General features: G+C 48.7%; 1 protein-coding gene across 1 annotated transcript; it reads left to right on the top strand.

The window, feature by feature from the left end:
• Positions 1-1,617: 1,617 nt before the first annotated feature.
• OVGP1 (oviductal glycoprotein 1) lies at positions 1,618-14,643 on the top strand. Its single transcript, NM_001278838.1, is given in 11 exon segments — positions 1,618-1,660; positions 2,274-2,303; positions 2,714-2,918; positions 4,152-4,208; positions 4,432-4,597; positions 5,079-5,203; positions 6,475-6,583; positions 6,680-6,865; positions 8,444-8,560; positions 12,984-13,119; positions 14,068-14,643. Coding segments are annotated over 11 exon segments (1,677 nt in total). The 5' UTR covers positions 1,618-1,635; the 3' UTR covers positions 14,589-14,643.
• Positions 14,644-17,733: the final 3,090 nt, after the last annotated feature.

Here is a 17,733-nt window from a genome sequence, read left to right as displayed (position 1 = left end):
TTTTTTTTAAAGTTTATTCACTTTTGAGAAAGAGAGAGACAGAGCATAAGCAGGGGAGGGGCAGAGAGAGAGAGAGAGAGAGAGAGAGAGAGAATCCGAAGCAGGGTCCAGGCTAGAGAGAGAGAGAGAGAGAGAGAGACAGAGACAGAATCCAAAGCAGGGTCCAGGCTCCAAACTGTCAGCACAGAGCCCCAGGTGGGACTCAAACTCACGAACCATGAGATCATGACCCAAGCTGAAGTCGGATGCTCAACCGACTGAGCCACCCACGTGCCCTCAAGCAATCTTCTGATTAAAAAATTGATCTTCCTGGTTTCTTCATATGGAAGTGAAACTAATTTAACCACTAGTCATTGTATTTTGCCGTGTCATTTATTATATTGACATCTGGTTAGTACCTCGGTGAAGTGTGGATGAGGTGAGCAGTGTCTGTCTCTGAGAAGATGAGCATCCGATTTCTGGTCCTCCATGATTGAGATTCAGATCGTGAAATATGGGACCTACTCATGATTTGAGATCCTCCGTAGCAGAAAAAGAAAACTGGCGGATCATAAAAGCATCTGGCTACAGATCTATTTTTGTTTATCCTTCATATTGTTGTTGTTGTATTTTTAAAATATTGGCTTTCAGGTATCCACAATTGTATTCCTTATATTCCTTAGGTTCATAACACGTTCTCAGCGTTGGCTCGTGTACCGGCTCAAACACCGTTGACCCGCACGAAAATTCAGATTTTTGTCTTCTCTTGAGAAACTGAGGGATCTTCCAACACTGAGTCTATTTCACTACATGGCAGCCGTGAGTGGTTACTCAGAACAGCTGCCTCTGTTCATACCCATCTCTAGTGTCTCCTGACCAAGAGGCTTCATGTTAGTTGGTGTATGTCACTCGGCTCGGACTGCTATCCTTCTAATAAAGTGGAGAGTGAGCTATTTTACTGAGCCCGCTTCAACCATTTACATTACCTGCCTGGCGAGTCTCGGATGGGAGTTTGAGAACCCGGCTCTGCTGGGCAACTGTTCTGGCATCCTTAGTAACAGCTACCGTTCGCTGAGCTCTTATTACGAGCAAAGCCCTGAACTAACAATGTTTTGTACGTCATTTCGTTGACTCCTATAAAACCGTATGAGCTGTTTTACGAGTGCGGAAGCTGAAGCTCAAAAAGCTAAGCAACACGGAGGTTCAAACCTTACCGTGCCTAGGTCCAAGGCTGGGACTTTTAAACTTTATATTCCACCCCTTCCCCAACTAATAATCCGGTAACAATGGAATGACTGCCTCCATATAGTGTGTACTCCTCATACTCAGTCCCTGTGGCGCGAATCCCAGGAACTGGGCTGAGTGCTGCCCTGCCCTCGCCCTGGCCCGTGGCGGACACCCACCGTGTGCCAGGGTCAGACCCAACTGCTGCTTTGTTGGTTTTGAGGGAGGACGGGAGGCTGCTGGCATCACTGTGGCTCTGATGGAGGACGGGAGGCGCTGGGGTCACTGTGACGTGGCAGCAGCCCATTCATCACCGCCCCTGGTTTTGTGTGTGTGTAGCCAGGCTATGTCAGCATTGTCCCGGGGCTGTTCCCCGGGGAAGTTCCTATAAAGGCACTTGAGCCCTAGCCTTGTAGCTCTCAGACCTTTGAGATGGGGAGGCTGTTGCTGTGGGTTGGTGAGTGTGGCAGTTCCCAGCCCCTGAAAGGTCACTCAGTCCAGCAGACAGCAATGTTCAAGGCCTCTTGAGTGCCTGAGAAGCAGCCTAGGACTCGGGGTGGGGGTGGGGGCAGCTTAGGTGGAGGTGGGATGGGACATGGGGAAGGCACAGAGGAGCCCAGGCAGGAGTCATCTGAGCAGTGGTTCTCAAATCCAGCTGCCCATTAAATATCTTTATGCCCAGTTCCACCTTGGACCAGTGAAATCTGAATCTCCTCCCCTGGACCTCCAGGGGGAGGAGCCAGAGTATCACTTTTTATACTTGCAGCCAAGGCGACAACCACTGGCCTACGGCTTTCGCTGACTTCTAAGTCATCGCTGTCCCTGTGCCGAGCCTGTGTGTGTCCACATGGTGTTGGTTGGGGTTAAATAGGAGCTTTGATAGATTTGGCTCCACTGGTTCAACTTAGAGAAGAGGAAACAGGTGAAGGGAGGCTGTCTCCATTTGTGCATCTGTGTCTGGCTCTGGGGCACGGATGGTGGGTGCCCGGGAGGACTGGAGGGTGGCCGGGGCAGGTCACTCGGGGCATGCATGTGAATCAGAGCGTGACTCCACCCTTTGTTTCCTGCAGGGCTGGTTCTTGTGCTGAGGCACCATGACGGTAAGGAGAGTGTGTCCTCCTCTCTGGAGCCAGGGAGCTCCCCCAGCTGAGGAGCGCTCTGTGTTGAGTGTCTCCCGCAGCCCCTCCCTGCCCTGGCCCCTGTGTCAGGGACCATCCATCCACTGCAGTTGAGCAGAAGATTTTGAGTCACCTGCCACTTGTCACTCTGCATTGGCAGGGTCCAGACTTGAGGATCCATCCTATCAGGATTTTATAAGGCGTTCTTTCCCCCTGGGGCCTCAGCGGTTGGGGTGAAGGGGGAATGAGACCTCAGTCTAGCTTTGGGGTGTGTTTGTATGTGGGGGTTACGGTGGCCTGGCCTCTTGGGCTGTGTTCACACCGCTCCGTGGAAGCTGAGCTCCACCCTCTCCCTGGGTCTCTGCCAACTAGCGCACGTTCTCCCTTGCCAGGCGCCGCCCACAAACTGGTGTGTTATTTTGCCGGCTGGGCGCCGAGTCGACCTGGCCCTGCCTCGATCTTGCCCCGTGACCTGGACCCCTTCCTCTGTACCCACCTGATATTTGCCTTCGCCTCAATGAACAACAATCGCATCGTTGCCAAGGATTTCCGGGATGAGAAAATTATCTACCCAGAGTTCAACGAGCTCAAGGAGAAGTGTGTTCCGATGGCCTGTGGGGATCGGATTTTCAGATTTTACAAGCAGAAGAAAATTAAGCCTATTTTCTCTTGTGACTTATCAACTTTCTTCTGATTCTTCGGGTCCTAGCCTCCTCTCACAGGGGGCTCGGGATCATCTCTGCCTGAGAATTCCCTGAGGAATAACACCCTGAGCTCATTCTTGCCCCCTTGCCTTTGTTGCCTCTGCCTGGTAACCCTCAGCTCACCCTTCAAGCCAGAGGGAAGCAGTTCATGTACTAATGCTATTAAAACGCTTCGGGGAGGGGGGTGGGGCGCGTGGGTGGCTCAGTCAGTTAAGCGTCTGATTTCAGGTCTGGTCATGATCTCGTGGTTTGTGAGTTTGAGCCCCACATCAGGCTCCACACTCAACAGCGTGGAGCCTGCTTGGGATTCTCTCTCTCTCCCTCTCTGTCTCTGCCCTTCCCCAACTTGAGGTTTCTCTCTCTCTCTCAAAATAAATAATAAACTTAAAAAAAAAATTTAAAAATGCAAAAAAAAAAAATGCTTCAAGGAGGGTCCGCATATCACAGATGCTTCACAAATGCTAGTGTCTTTATTACCATTTGTCACCTGCACCCCACCCCTCCAGGACAGTGAGGTCCCCGAGGGAAGGGGCAGTGTCTCCTGTATATTTGCGTACCGGTGGTTAGGTGAGTGCCTTGAGCAGAAGTGGTGCTCAGTAAGTGCTTGTATTCCTGTCCCCAGCTCTCTTGGGTTCTCTCCCTGTCCAAGGAGAGGTCTGTCACTGCGCTAATAGTTATAGATGGCCAGGGTATAAATCCCACATCACTAGATCACAAGCTCCCTGTGAGCAGGGAGCTTGTCTGTCTTGTTCCCTGTTGTATCACAGTCAAGCACCTAAGGCAATCAACGGCACATAGTAATTACTCAATAAATATTTGTTGACTAAGAAAACAGTGAAGAGAAACATCTTGAGACTACTTCTTTTCCTTCCCACGAGAGCATCATGCGATGTGGGGAAGTTTGGTGGACTTTGGACAGCCTGGGAGGTCGGGTTGTGATGATGCATGGGTTGAATGTTCTCCCCTCTTTTCCTTTCTTTTTTTCCCTGTTCTCTGCTCTGCACTTCTCTGCCCCTCCCTCCACCTGACTTCCCCTTTCACTCCCCTCCCCCCCTAACTTTCCGCTGTTCCCCAGGGGCCCACTGGAGTGGGGACCCAGCTTACCTCCCTCTATCCCGCATCACAGGAACAGGAAGCTGAAAACACTGCTGTCCATTGGTGGGTGGAACTTTGGCACAACCAGGTGACACTTTGGGGCCCCTCCCTGCTGCTTGAATTCCCCATCCCTGGGTATTTGGCCCCCAGGGCTGGGAGGGGCTTTTAAGAAGGGCTGGGAGTTTCAAAGACCTGCCTTTCTTTCTTCCAGCCCGTGTCTGCGGGCCAGCTGCCAGGTGCAAACCAAGGGGCTTTGTGGGGGTTGTGGTTCTGAGAAAAGCCTTCCTTGCCTCACCCCGGGTCTCCTGCAGGTTCACCACCATGCTTTCCACATCGGCCAACCGGGAAAGGTTTATTGATTCAGTTATATCCCTCCTGAGGACACATAACTTTGATGGTCTGGACCTCTTCTTCTTGTACCCTGGAGTAAGAGGCAGTCCCATGAGGGACCGATGGACTTTTCTCCTCTTAATTGAAGTAAGGCCAAGTCTGGAAGCTCTAGAATCCAGAAATGATTCTACTTTTATCATATGTGGGCTCGGGGCGTAGGAGGAGCAGAAGGCCAGGTGGGGGCAGGGGCAGGAGAGAGGTAGCAGAATGTTCTTTTACTGCCATCCTAGAAGGGTCTGGCAAAAAGAGCAGGAGTCCTCGTAGTGGCTCTTTTTCACTGTCACACCCAGGTCCTGCTCCAGCACTGCAGCCCAAGTGATGCCTCCTCGGTGCAGCTTCCTGGCCTCCCACAGGCAGCCTGTGCTCCCCCTGCCCGGCCAGCCCTCTATTAAGTCACTTACCACGTTGGCTCAAGGCCGCCTCTGTCACGAGCCTGGGGCAGGGGCTGTGTCTGACTCACCTCTGTGTCCCTAGAGCCTGGCTCAAGGGGCTCTGTAAATAAAGGTATCCTGGATGATTCTTTCCCTGACTGCTCTGTCTGGATCTGTGCGTCTGCCTTTTTTGGCAGGAGCTCCTGTTTGCCTTCCAGAAGGAGGCGCAGCTTACCAGGCGTCCCAAGCTGCTGCTCTCTGCCGCTGTCTCTGGGGATGAACAAATCATCAAAACAGCTTATGAAGTGCTCCTTCTGGGAAGGTGAGTGGGTGCTGCCTGGGGGGCAGGAGGGAAGGAGGCATGTCACGCTCAGAACCCTGGCGTGGCACAAACGCTCTGCCTGTGAGCTCTCCATGTGCAAGTGCTATTTGGGGAGGCCGGCAGAGGAACATAGGTGGGGACAGGGATCAGCCCCACATACCCTGGGCTTTCTTTAGGAGACCAGATGGAGCTGTAGGACCAGTGCCCACAGTCACATCATCTCGGGCAGAGCCTTCTGCAAAGCTCTTTGCTGAATCTCGAAGGAGAGAATACCAGGGGCCTGGCCTCTGCCGTCCCAGAGTACAGCTGTAGACATACACTGTGGGGCACACGGCGGGCATCAGAGAGCCAGATGAGTTAGCAGCCACTGACACAAAAACAGAAATAGGCATGCCCAACCAGGTCTAGTTTTCAGAGCGCGGGTCTCTGTAAAAAAGTTACAAAGCTAAACAAAGAATCGCTCGTAACTCACTCTTTCTGGACACGCCAGTTCTGGGCTAATTTTCTTGAACCTCAAGAATCGAGTGTTGACAGAGGAGCCGCTGAGGCTAACAGAGACCAAAGTAGAGGATGGCGTGGTTCGGTGTGTGATTACACCAGGGAGCCTGGTTTCAGTGTGGGGACAAAAGGGAGGGACCCCATGGGACATAGAGTTTGTCAGCATTGGTCTCAACGGCCGGGCAGGCCAGCTGGGTGACTTGAGGCCAGTTAGTTAACCTCGGAGTCTCAACGGCTTCAGCTCTAAAACGGAGAGAGCGATGGTACTGAGGCCAGCGGCCAGATCAAAATTAAATGCTGGCATTTTTGTGCACTGGTGCACTGCTGACCTGGGAAGTACTTGTTACACTTGGTCATCCTGAGAGTGTTCTGGAAGAGATGGTTTCACTGGTGTCTTGAACGGCGGAAGCATGGAAGCTGTGTAGCTGCTGTGGGGAGTACCGCCTTCCTCCTGACAGCATGACCGAGGTCGTGACAAGTGACCTCGGTTGGCTCTTGTGTCAGGCGTGAATGTGTTTTTTGGTCCGACTCCCGTCTACTTCCACGGAAGCTCTCAGGATGGCCTTGGTCTTCCTGCACGGCTGTCCCTAGCCAGCATTTTGCTGCGGTGACACATCGCGAGTGGCTGGCGCAGATGGGCAGGCACCCCAGGCCGAAACGGGGGAGAAGCTGGAGTGGCCAGTACACAGCCAGTCAGCTGGCTAGTCCTCTGGCGACCTGACTCGAAAATCTGCTTAGCCCAACCTTCCTGTCTCCTCCTCCTGCCCTTGCAGGCTCCTGGACTTCATCAGCGTCTTGTCTTACGACTTTCATGGAAGCTGGGAAAAGTTCACAGGACACAATAGTCCCCTGTTCTCTCTGCCTGGAGACCCCAAATCTTCGGTAAGGAAAGATCTCGAGGGGCCCCGACACCTGCCCCTGAGCCCAGGCCATTGGCCGTCAGTAACAAGGAGGGGTTTGTGTTCTTCCCACCTGCAGGCACATGCCATGAAATACTGGCGGAATCTGGGGGCACCCCCAGAGAAGCTCCTCATGGGGCTCCCCACCTATGGACGGACGTTTAACCTCCTCAAGGCCTCTAATAATGGGCTACAGGCTGAAGCTAAGGGTGTTGCGCTTTCAGGAAAGTACACCAAGCAAGATGGCTTCTTGGCTTATTATGAGGTGACAGGAATAGAGACCTCTGTCTGTTAGTCAGGTCTCCATCCTCTGTTGGGGCAAGAGCAAAGACAACAGGGCAAAGGCAAGGGTGACGGCGAGAGGACAAAGAGGTAGTTTACTAGCGCAAGAGAAATCCAGTATATAAAGAGAATCTTAACTGTTATACAAGTCAATCCTGACTTACTATCTGGCCTAAATAAAAACTATTAGTACCTGAAATAGATATAATTTCAAACATTTGCAAAAGTAAAAGAATAGTATCACCTCCTCCCCCCCTCTGCCACTACCACCTACCCCTCACCAGCTTCAATCTCGAACCGCTCTTGGCCCATCTTGTTTCATGTCCGCTCCCTGACTCCCTCCCTCCCGCTATGAGATTATGTTGAAGCAGTTCCAAGACCTCCTCTACTACAGATTCTTTCCTCTTACCCCGATTCCACTCCCTGAATCCCCATCTCAACAAAGCTTGCTACTGAGTGGAGGAAAGAGACTTGGACCCAAGGGAATATAAAACATAAGAGAGGACAATAAGAGGCACAGGATGTGTGGCTTAGGGATCTGGAAAGGTCTCATGGAGCAGGTAGCTTTAGAGCAGGGCTTTGGAGCACAGGAATGATCCTGATGGGCAGGAATGACAGGAGGGAAGGGCCCCGCAGGCCAAGGATGGCAGGTATGGAGGCACATGGTGTGCATGGGTGCCTTAGGTAGGAGTGGAGGCACAGTGCTCTGTGCTGACTGGGTAGAAATGTTTTCCTGCTAATCCAGTGAAGCGTGGTTATGAGTGATGGCATAGTTGAAATAATGGTCTTGAAAGACATTATAGACCGAAGACATGTTTGATAGACAGAACCTTTAAAGAACAGAAAGGAAGAAAGGAAGAAAAGAAAGAAAGAAAGAAAGAAAGAAAGAAAGAAAGAAAGAAAGAAAGAAAGAAAGAAAGAAAGAAAGAAAGAAAGAAAGAAAGAAAGAAAGAAAAAGAAAGAAAAGCCTCAGACGTTAGCTTCTGCAACCAGCTTGAATACGTCTGCTTCTTCGTGGCGTATGGTTTCTAGCACAATGCCGGGCACCTAGCCAAACTCACATGCTTGACTGATTGTAACAACCCAGTTCTCCTTACTTGTGAGAAACCTGAAATTTATTAGAGATTCACAAGCTAGTTTGATGGCCTCCAAGACGGGGGCCCCTTTATGCTGATTTCTAAAGAAGACAGGAGAGGTTTGTTTATGGGAACTCTCTGAAAAAGATACAGGTTTGGTCAAGGGTCAGATAGGTTACCATTCGTAGTTTGATATTGGCATTATTTAGCAAACCCTGATTTGATTTTTAAGGATGTCAGCCACTCCTTGTTTCTCTCTTTCTTTCCATCACGGACATTAGAGAAAGGAACATATTTTAATAAGAATTTGCTCAGAAAAGAGAGGAGGTCCTTTGTGAGTGGCTTTCCCCTCCCTCTTTGGTTTGCCTCTTCTCATTCCCTGGCAAGGGATTCTTGGATTCTTTGTCACTGGGAAAAGAGCAGTTTGCCTGCTGGTGCTTCTCTCCATGGACTTCCCGGAACTAACCTGGTGATCCTCCTGGCAGATTTGCTCCTTCGTCCAGAAAGCGACGAAGCGCTGGATTGACTATCAGCATGTCCCATACGCCTACAAGGGGAATGTGTGGGTTGGCTATGATGATGTCCTCAGCTTCAGTCACAAGGTAAGACATTGGTCCTTTCTTGCTCCAGCATATAGTTTCCCTCTGGCTTCCATGAAGCTCTTATCTGTACGATGTGTGTGTGTGTGTGTGTGTGTGTGTGTGTGTGTGTGTGTTTACTGGGTGGAGGTGAAAAGGTGAGATTTACTAGATCAGGTGAGTTTCAGGCATACCTGACCTAACTGGGGTTTCCTAAATCCGTCTATCCAATCCTCTTCTTCTTCCTTTTTTTTTTTTTTTAACTTTTATTCAGTTTTGAGGGACAGAGAGAGACAGAGCGTGAACAGGGGAGGGACAGAGAGAAAGGGAGACACAAAATCTAAAGCAGGCTCCGGGCTCCGAGTTGTGAGCACAGAGCCCTATGTGGGGCATGAACTCACCAATGGTGAGATCATGACCTGAGCCAAAGTTGGACACTTAACCAACTGAGCCACCCAGGCGCCCCTTAAATTTTTATTTTTAAGAGAGAGAAAGTGGGGGCACGACAGAAAGAGAGGGAGACAGAATCCCAAGCAGGCTCTGCATTGTCAGCACAGAGCCCCACGTGGGGCTCAAACTCATAAACCGAGAGATAATGACCTAAGCCGAAATCAAGAGTCAGATGCTTAACTGACTGAGCCACCCAGGCGCCCCCTGCCCCAACCCTCTTCTTTGGAAGAAAAGGAGTCGCGGTTTTGAAGGGAGAAATGACTTCTCTCAGTTTATGCAGATTTTTGGCAACAGTTTCTTCTTTTCTGCTTGGGCCAGATAAGTTCACAACAGCTAAATACCAATATGAGGTAGAATTTGCTAAGTGCCCGGTGAATATCACTGAGATGTGTGTCAGGAGTAGGGAAGTCAAGGAGGGCTTCCTCAGGGAGGTGAGCGGCAGGAGATAATGACATGGGGTCAGAGGGTGCTGAAAGCTCATTCAAAGTAGGTTCAAAGAAAAATTTGGGTGGGGCAGAGAAGTTTTGTAAAGCGTAAGAGAAGGCAGTAAAGTGCAGGTCAGTTTATAGAGGGACTTGAACGCTGGCAAAGACATTTGGACCTCTTCTTGCAGGCATTTCAAGGCAAAATCAGGTTTCCCTGCAGGTGCATGACCTGCAAGTTTGAAACCTTTAGAGCCTAATGGTGAGCACCTCCTCTCCCCACGCAAGCAATGTTAAATGAAGTCGAGTCTGGCAGGTTTTTTTTTTATAGTGAATTAAAACAGAAATGACATGCTTTGGTAATTTCTGAACCTGCTTCTGCTTTGGAATCACCTGAGACTTGATAAATGTAGAAAGATGTGGCTCCACCCCTGAATATTCAGCAGGTCTTAGAAAGAATCTGGGAACTGTTTTTACTATGTTTCCATGTGATCCTGCTGTAACCGGTTTGGCATTTTGGAAGCTCTGAGAGAGACTCGGAAGTGAGCCGGTGACATACTGAGGGTTGGACCAGGTGGTTGGAAGTGGAGGTAGGGTCTGAATGAGAAATTGTCAGCACTTGGCAACTGCCTGGATATCGGGTCTCATTAGAGAGAAGTCACCGTCTCCTCTACTATAGGTGATGCAGAAGCGACAGGTGTTGGCTGTTCTTTGGGGGAAGTTTGGGGTAGAAAGCACAAGGTGATAGGGCAGCATTCGTGAAGACCCACCATGTACCTCCTCTGTGCACAGCCCTGGGGGAGGCCCGCTGTGCAGAGAGAGGTGCAGAGTATGGCTTTCAGCCTCCAGGATCTTACTCCAGTTTGGGAACAGAGGACACACACAGAAAAATCCAGTGACTCAGTGGAATTACCCAGTTGGATGGAATTCAATATATGATCCACAGGACATGGGGGAGGGCATTGACCTGTGTGTCTGGGGAAGCCTGAGACCAGCAGGGATGGTGTTCTCGCGTTGAGGGGCAGTTACTGTGCCTTGCAGAACTAGAGGGGAACAGAGCCCCGTGTGAGGGTGGTGAAGGGATTTCATCACAGAATCCCAGAGCTGGAAGAAACCTCAGAGGTCATCATCGGGAGATAATTATCCCTGGATTTCTCAGCGTTTCTGCGCTGTCTGGGCATTTTGAGCAAAAGCAACAGAGCAGCTATAATAAAAGTAGAAAGCTGCCTTCCCCTCTTCCCCCAGAGCCTTTGCTGACTTTCAGAGATTGTAGAAGTCCCCTCCCCAGAGGGGACTTGTCTACATCCCAGTGAAGCTCTCAAACCGTCCAGAGGGGAGAAGGGTCCGATTTGCCAGCTGTCTCACATAAGCTCAAGGCTCATAGTTTCAGGATCCCTCTCCTGTGCCGCAGACCTCACTGCACGTACAGGTGTATATCTGGCCTTCGCCATGTCATTCTTTGGGCATCTAGGCCATGGGGAGCAAAGTCAAAGTGCTGTTGTGATTGGTCTTTTGCCATGAGTAATAATGGTCTGTCCTCTGATACAGAGATCATGTGTGCGCACACGTAAACTGGCAGGCTAACTTGGTTTGTAAGCAGAGTAAAATCTCAGAATCTTGACAATTTCAGCTTATCTATAATTGGGCTCCTCCTTCTTCTTATTTTACATTTGGGGAAAGTAAATCTCAGAAAGGAGCCCATTGATTCGGCCAAGTCATGTAGTTATTTGGATGTGATGGAGTCTGTCTTTCCCGTCAGCCATGACAGAGAATACTAGCAAAGTAATAATAGGACTCGGATTTGGGTCTAAACCCTGCCATTTAGTTATAGGTGAGGGTTTTTTTTTAATGATTTGTAAAAAATATTTTATTTTATTTTATTTTATTTTATTTTATTTTATTTTATAAAGAGAGAGAGATGCAGAGGTGGGGTGGGGGGGGGGGAGAGAGAGACAGAGAGAGAGAGAGGGAGAGAGAGAGAGAGAGAGAGAGAATCCCAATCCACGCTGGGCATAGAGCCTGACTTGGGGCTCAATCCCATGACCCTGGGTTCATGACCTGAGCTAAAATCAAGAGTCAGACACTCAACTAACTGGACCACCCAGGCGCCCCTATATCTGAAGTTTTAAAAATCATGGACAAAAGCCTCTCTTTTCTTACCTGTGGAAAGGTGACAGTATTACCTGCTTTGTCTCTTCTTTATAGTGTCACTGTGATATACGGTGTGAGGAAGTGGTTTTAAAATAATATAGCAACATCTGTGTTTCAGCATAATGACAATAATGGTTGGCACTGGGACCCTGGTGAGACAGTTTTCATTATGTGCAAGGTTTTGATCCAAATATTTTACATGTAGGAATTCTTTTTTAAAAAATCGTCTTCCATTGTGGTTTATATACACAATGTAATACTACTCGGCAATGAGAAAGAATGAAATATGGCCCTTTGTAGCAACGTGGATGGAACTGGAGAGTGTTACGCTAAGTGAAGTAAGTCATATAGAGAAAGACAGATACCATATGTTTTCACTCTTAGGTGGATCCTGAGAAACTTAACAGAAGACCATGGGGTTAGGAAAAAAAAAGTTAGAGGGAGGGAGGCAAACCATAAGAGACTTTTAAAAACTGAGAATAAACTGAGAGTTGATGGGGGGTGGGAGGGAGGGGAGGGTGGGTGATGGGCATTGAGGAGGGCACCTGTTGGGATGAGCGCTGGGTGTTGCATGGAAACCAATTTGACAATAAATTTCATATAAAAAAATCATCTTTAAAATTGTGAAATATACATAAACATAATATTTGCCATTTGGCCCATTTTTAAGTGTCCAGTTCAGCAGCATTAAGTGCAGTCACATTGTTTTGTAACTATCACCACCTTCTATCTATCTCCAGAACTTTTCTTTTAGAGAGAGAGAGAGAGAGAGAGAGAGAGAGCAAGCAGGGGAAAGGGACTGAGGGCGAGAGAGAGAGAGAGAGAGAGAGAGAGAGAGAGAATCTTAAGCAGGCTTCATGGTCAGTACAGAGCCCAATGTGGGGCTTGATCCCATGGCCCTGGGATCATGACCTGCCCCGAAATCATGAGTCGGACACTGAACCAACTGAGCCACCCCGGCGCCCCTATCTCCAGAACCGTTTCATCTTCCCATACTGAAACCCCATTCGCTTCTCCCTCACCCCCGATAGTGACCACCACTATGCTTTCCATTTATGGGAATGTGACTCCTCTACCTCCTATGAGTGGAATCGTACAATATTTGTCCTGTTGTGCTGGGCTTATTTCGCTCAGCGTAATGTCTCCAAGCTCCATCCATGCTGTAGCATTTGCATGAAGGGATTCTTTGGTTCCTAAAAAATATCGGAAATGTTATCCTTTTTTTTTACAAATGAGGCAAAGGTTTGTGTGACCTTTTCAAGATCCCTTAGCTAATAAGTGGTAAAGGCTAGATTCAAATACAGGCTGTAACTACCAACCATGCTACTGTAGTGTTTCCTGAGGGTCTGTCTTCAGTGTTTTGCCATTGTACCCAGTCTGGGGGATGGCCAGCACAGCAGGTTGACTGACTACTCCTTTTTCAGGCAAAGTTCATAAAAGGAGAGAATTTTGGGGGAGCCATGGTGTGGACGTTGGACCTGGATGACGTTAAGGGCACTTTCTGTGGCACTGGCCCTTTCCCCCTTGTCTCCAAGTTGCATAGTTTCCTGGTGCAAGCTGGTAAGTACCTATGGCTTGGAAGTGGGGTTGGGAGCAGATCTTTTAGATCTGCAGGCTTCGGTGAGACAGCATGGCACCGAAGGAAGAGAACAAACTTTGATGTTAGGCCGGTCCATTTCCTTGGCTTAGAGGCAGGCTCCATTTGACCCTCTGAGCTTTGTTTTCCCTATCTGCAAAATGGGAATGATCCTTATACTCATGACATTATTATAAGAACTATATGAGATAAGAAATGAAAACTGCTGGCTCAATGTTAGCGCTCAATATATGTCAGTTTATTTCTCTGTGGCTTCCTCCTGCTTTCGTGGGACAAGGGCCAGAAGAGGAAGTCAGATTTCTTTTGATAACCTCTTTGATAGTAGAGACTGCCCTGGTAGTTAGGAGTTGGAATCTGGCATGCTACCGCTACAGCATCCTTTGAGATGATTTATAACTATCATTTTAGGGACAAGGACACTGGGGCTCAGAAAGGCAATACTGCTAGTCAAGGGCAGAGATGGGACTCCAACCCAATTCTTTACAAAATGCTGTCAAGAGTGGCCTCCTGGCCCTCCATGTTGTTCCTGGTGCCTTCTACCATGGGGGACACAGGAGGTTTCTGTTATTAGGGCTTGGGGGGCAGCAAGGTCTTGCCGAAGGTGCCATCAGTAAGGTCAAAGTGAGGCCTTAAGCATAGAAAACTGGCAGGCTTCTTGGGGTCGTTCCCCAGAAATGTAAATGTAAATGCCCATAGGTGCCTGGGATCATATCAACATGATGAGGCGAGGGAGCAGGGCTTCAATGTGGTGGGATTTTATCTATGCCCTCAAGTCAGTGCATTATGAAATCCTTCACTTCTGGATTTTGGGAGCAAGTACTCAGCCCTGGAGTGGTCGTAGTCCTGCCAGCAATTAACAGGATGGGGAGGAAGCCGTAGGACTCTCATCCTGTTCTGATGATTTCCTCTAGAGTTCAGCTCAACTCCTTCACCAAAATTTTGGCTCTCAACTGCTATGAATTCTTTAAGAACTGACCCTGAAAGTCCGACTGGAACCAATGATATGGGGCTTTTGTCCTCAGAAGGAAAGTCTATGGCTTCTAACACCCATAGGAAGTCTGCAGATATGACTAGAGGCCACCAGAGTGGGATTGTGACCCCTACGAGTGAAACTATGTCCTTTGGAAAGCACACTGTGGCTGTGGAAATGAAGACTGAGACCCTTGGAGACGCTATGACTCACGGAGAGATGAGTATGGTTTCTATGCATGGTCAGACTAAGTCCCCTGGAGAGAAGATCGTGCCCCTTGGAAAGAGAGCTGTAGCCCCTGGAATGATGACTACCCCCTCCAGAAATATTACAGTCACTCCGGACAGGCAGACCAAGACTCTTAGAAGAGAGCCCACCACTTCTGAGGTGGACACAGACCACCATGTTGGTCTTCAGACGGAAGCCGAAAGCAGGAGGCCATCCTCTGGCCCTGTCATCTAGCCCTAGGACACATTCCTCTTGCTTTGGACAACCCCTGTGTTCCCATTAATGGGAACGAGTCCTCTGTCAGTTCGATGACCCTTCCAACAAGTGCTCTCTCTCTCTAAAGAAAGAAAACCCAGAAAACGCTGCTGTGTGTCAAGGAGTCTAAGCTCTGTTGAAGGCAGAAGCTGGGGAAAGCCCTTAGCTTTTCTTGTAGATCCCCTGACAGGAGCTGCTCTTACCCAGACATTCATAAACCATTCATGGTTATGAGCAGGCCCCAAAGCCACAGGGAGTTCGTCTCTTTTCTGTTGAATAAACTGGAAACACAAGAATCCATCTGAGTTCCCTGGAGTTCTTTTCTTGAAATGACCTGAGCAATGCAATTGTCAGCTCTGCCTTTCAAGTTCATGTTCCCCTACTGCTGTCTTTGGAAGGAGGGAGTTTGGGTCTAGCCCATGCTGATGTTTTCCAGTGTGGATTATGTCGCTTCCCTCTCTGCCTTGAACAACACTCACTTTGCCGGTGGTCAGAGCCAGAATGTCTTCCAGGGCGGTTTCCCACAATCCTCTCATGTCACACCGGTGTAACATCTCCTCCCATTAATACATCAGAACTACTCTTTGCCAAGGTCACTGGTGATGCCCACGTTGTTAAATACAGAGTTCAAGTGTCGCTTCTGATTCTCCTTGATGCAGCAGCAGCACTGGCACACTTGGTCACTTTGTCTTCCCTGATCCTCTTTCTTTCTTTCTTTCTTTCTTTCTTTCTTTCTTTCTTTCTTTCTTTCTTTCTTTAATATTTATTTATGTTTGGGAGAGTGAGTATGTGAGCGAGTGAGGGAGGGGCAGAGAGAGAGGGAGACAGAGGATCTGAAGTGGGTTCTGCACTGAGAGCAGAGAGCCTAAAGTGGGGCTCAAACTCACCAACTGTGAGATCATGACCTGCACCAAAGTCGGACCCTTAACAGACTGAGCCACCTTGGCCCCAGTGACACACTTCCTTAACTATGCTTCCGGGTTTTGATTTTACCTGACTGGTCATTCCTTCACAGCGTTCTGTGCTGATTTCTCCTCTTATCCCTGATCTCTTAATGTTGGGGAGCTCCAAGTCTCTTCCCTGGGTCCCTTTTCTGTGGTATTTACATTCACACCCTCTTGGTGTTGTCCTCTAAGCACATCATTTAAACAGCATCTGTATTATTGTCAAGAGAACAAAAGTGCAGAGAAACGTCCGTAGTACACTGTCTTCCACGTAAGGAAAAAGGGGACATAGGAAAACACACGTCTGCTCGTTTGTGCACAGAGTAACAGAAAGTAACAGAAAGATTACGGAAGGAAAGAAACAGAATAGTGACAGAAAGGATAAACACGGAAAAAATGAAATCGGTACTGGCAGGAGTGGAGTGAGGGTGGTGTGGAGAGAATGGGAGATCAGGAACGGGGTACAAAGGGTTGGGGGGGGGCGGGTTGCCACTCACCTGAGTACACGTGTTTGTGTCATTCTGACTTTTCGAACCATGAGAGTGTTTCACATCCCACAAACAAATAAAATCAAGGATGGTGGTCGTGGTGGAGCTAGAGCAACTCAAAATTAAAGCACAAACAGCAACAAATGTATTTAGCCGTATTAAAAATGCACCAACAGCGTAATCCCATTGAAGGAATTAGGGAAGAAAAGAGCTAGCCTTAGTCACTTTGGAAAACGGCATTTTGCCTCCTTATTGAAAAGCTAAAGAGGAACCATGGACAAATACTGGCCTCCAGCAAATTTGCTTTTGACACGTATATAAGGTAGCCATTCTGAAACTGCTTTCTATGCATTCCAGAATTAAACACAGAAGGAAATCCACTGTGGGTAAAAAGGGCCATGTTTCTCACTGCCGGAGAAAGTAGTTACAAATAGGAAAACAGAAAAGGCTAGGAAGAACCCTGTGGCGTTAGGCTCAGAAGTATCAGTGTGAAATCATGATTTCAAACTATATATGGATTGGTTGCTATAGAAATATGTGTATCCATACATATATTTCCTGCTTGGACCACTAGAAGGGGCTACAGCAGTGACATCCGAATAGGCCCCATACCTTGAGGAGAAGGTGCCCAAACACCCCTGGACTAACTGGGGAAGGAGGCCTGTGTATACTGCTCCCGTCTCCCCTCTCCTGGTGGATGATTCTGAGTGGTGATTCCGAGTGGAGGCCGCTGGGCTGAGGACAGTGGGTGATGTTTCAAGACCGGGCTTCTACAAGACTTGACTCGCAGGTGGGAGAGAGAAAAGTACTCAAGTGATGTACCTCTGGGAGCAGCCAGTGGCTGGTCTGTGCTTCACCGACATTTCATCTCATGCTGAGGAAACAGACTCTGAGAGCTCATGTACTACTATCTCGCTGCAAAGAAGCCTTGGTAAGTGCTGTAAGGGAGCCTGGAGTAAGGAATGGCAGGTGGCCAGAGGCACAGATGTGCGATCAAGTCCCAGAAACGCCTGGCAAGGTTTGACGCGGTGGGCAAGGGGGCAGGCTGCGAGCTCCACGGGCATGACTAATGAGCGGGCACCGGTTGTCTCCGCACAGGAAGGTGATCTGTGGACACCATGTTAGGAGCTGTTGTCACTTTCTCATTTGACTTTGAAGAGTTACATAAAAGGTTCCCAAACCCTGTTTTTGTTGAGTTAGGAATATTGCCACCAGGGGGCAGCAGCATACAGGGTTACATTTTCTCTGCAGGTGGGAAGAAAAACTAGGAGAGTAGAAAAAAGCAGTTAGAATACCTCTGTACAGAAAATGAAATCAAATATAAATCTGTCATTGTCGTTAAAGTCGATACATTTGGGGCACCTGGGTGGCTTAGTCAGTTAAGCGTCGGACTCTGGATTTTGGTTCAGGTCATGATCTCATAGTTCGTGCGGTTGAGACCCATGTCTGGCTCTGTGCTGTCAGCACAGGACCTGCTTGAGATTCTCTTTCCCTTCCTCTCTCTCTCTGCCCCTCCCTCGCTCGTGCTCTACAATCTCTCTCTCTCTCAAATAAATAAATACATAAATACATAAATAAATAAACAAACAACAACAAAATACAGTCGATGCTTCTGTGCACATTGAAGCGGAGAGAGCATGAGTGCCCTGAGCTTGGAGGAGGGGCTGTGCTGAGACACAGGTTGAGTTCTGA

Source organism: Felis catus, chromosome C1 (genome assembly GCF_018350175.1).
Source record: "Felis catus isolate Fca126 chromosome C1, F.catus_Fca126_mat1.0, whole genome shotgun sequence".
Taxonomy (NCBI): Eukaryota; Metazoa; Chordata; class Mammalia; order Carnivora; family Felidae; genus Felis; species Felis catus.
This window is presented reverse-complemented; position numbering and strand designations above follow the sequence as displayed.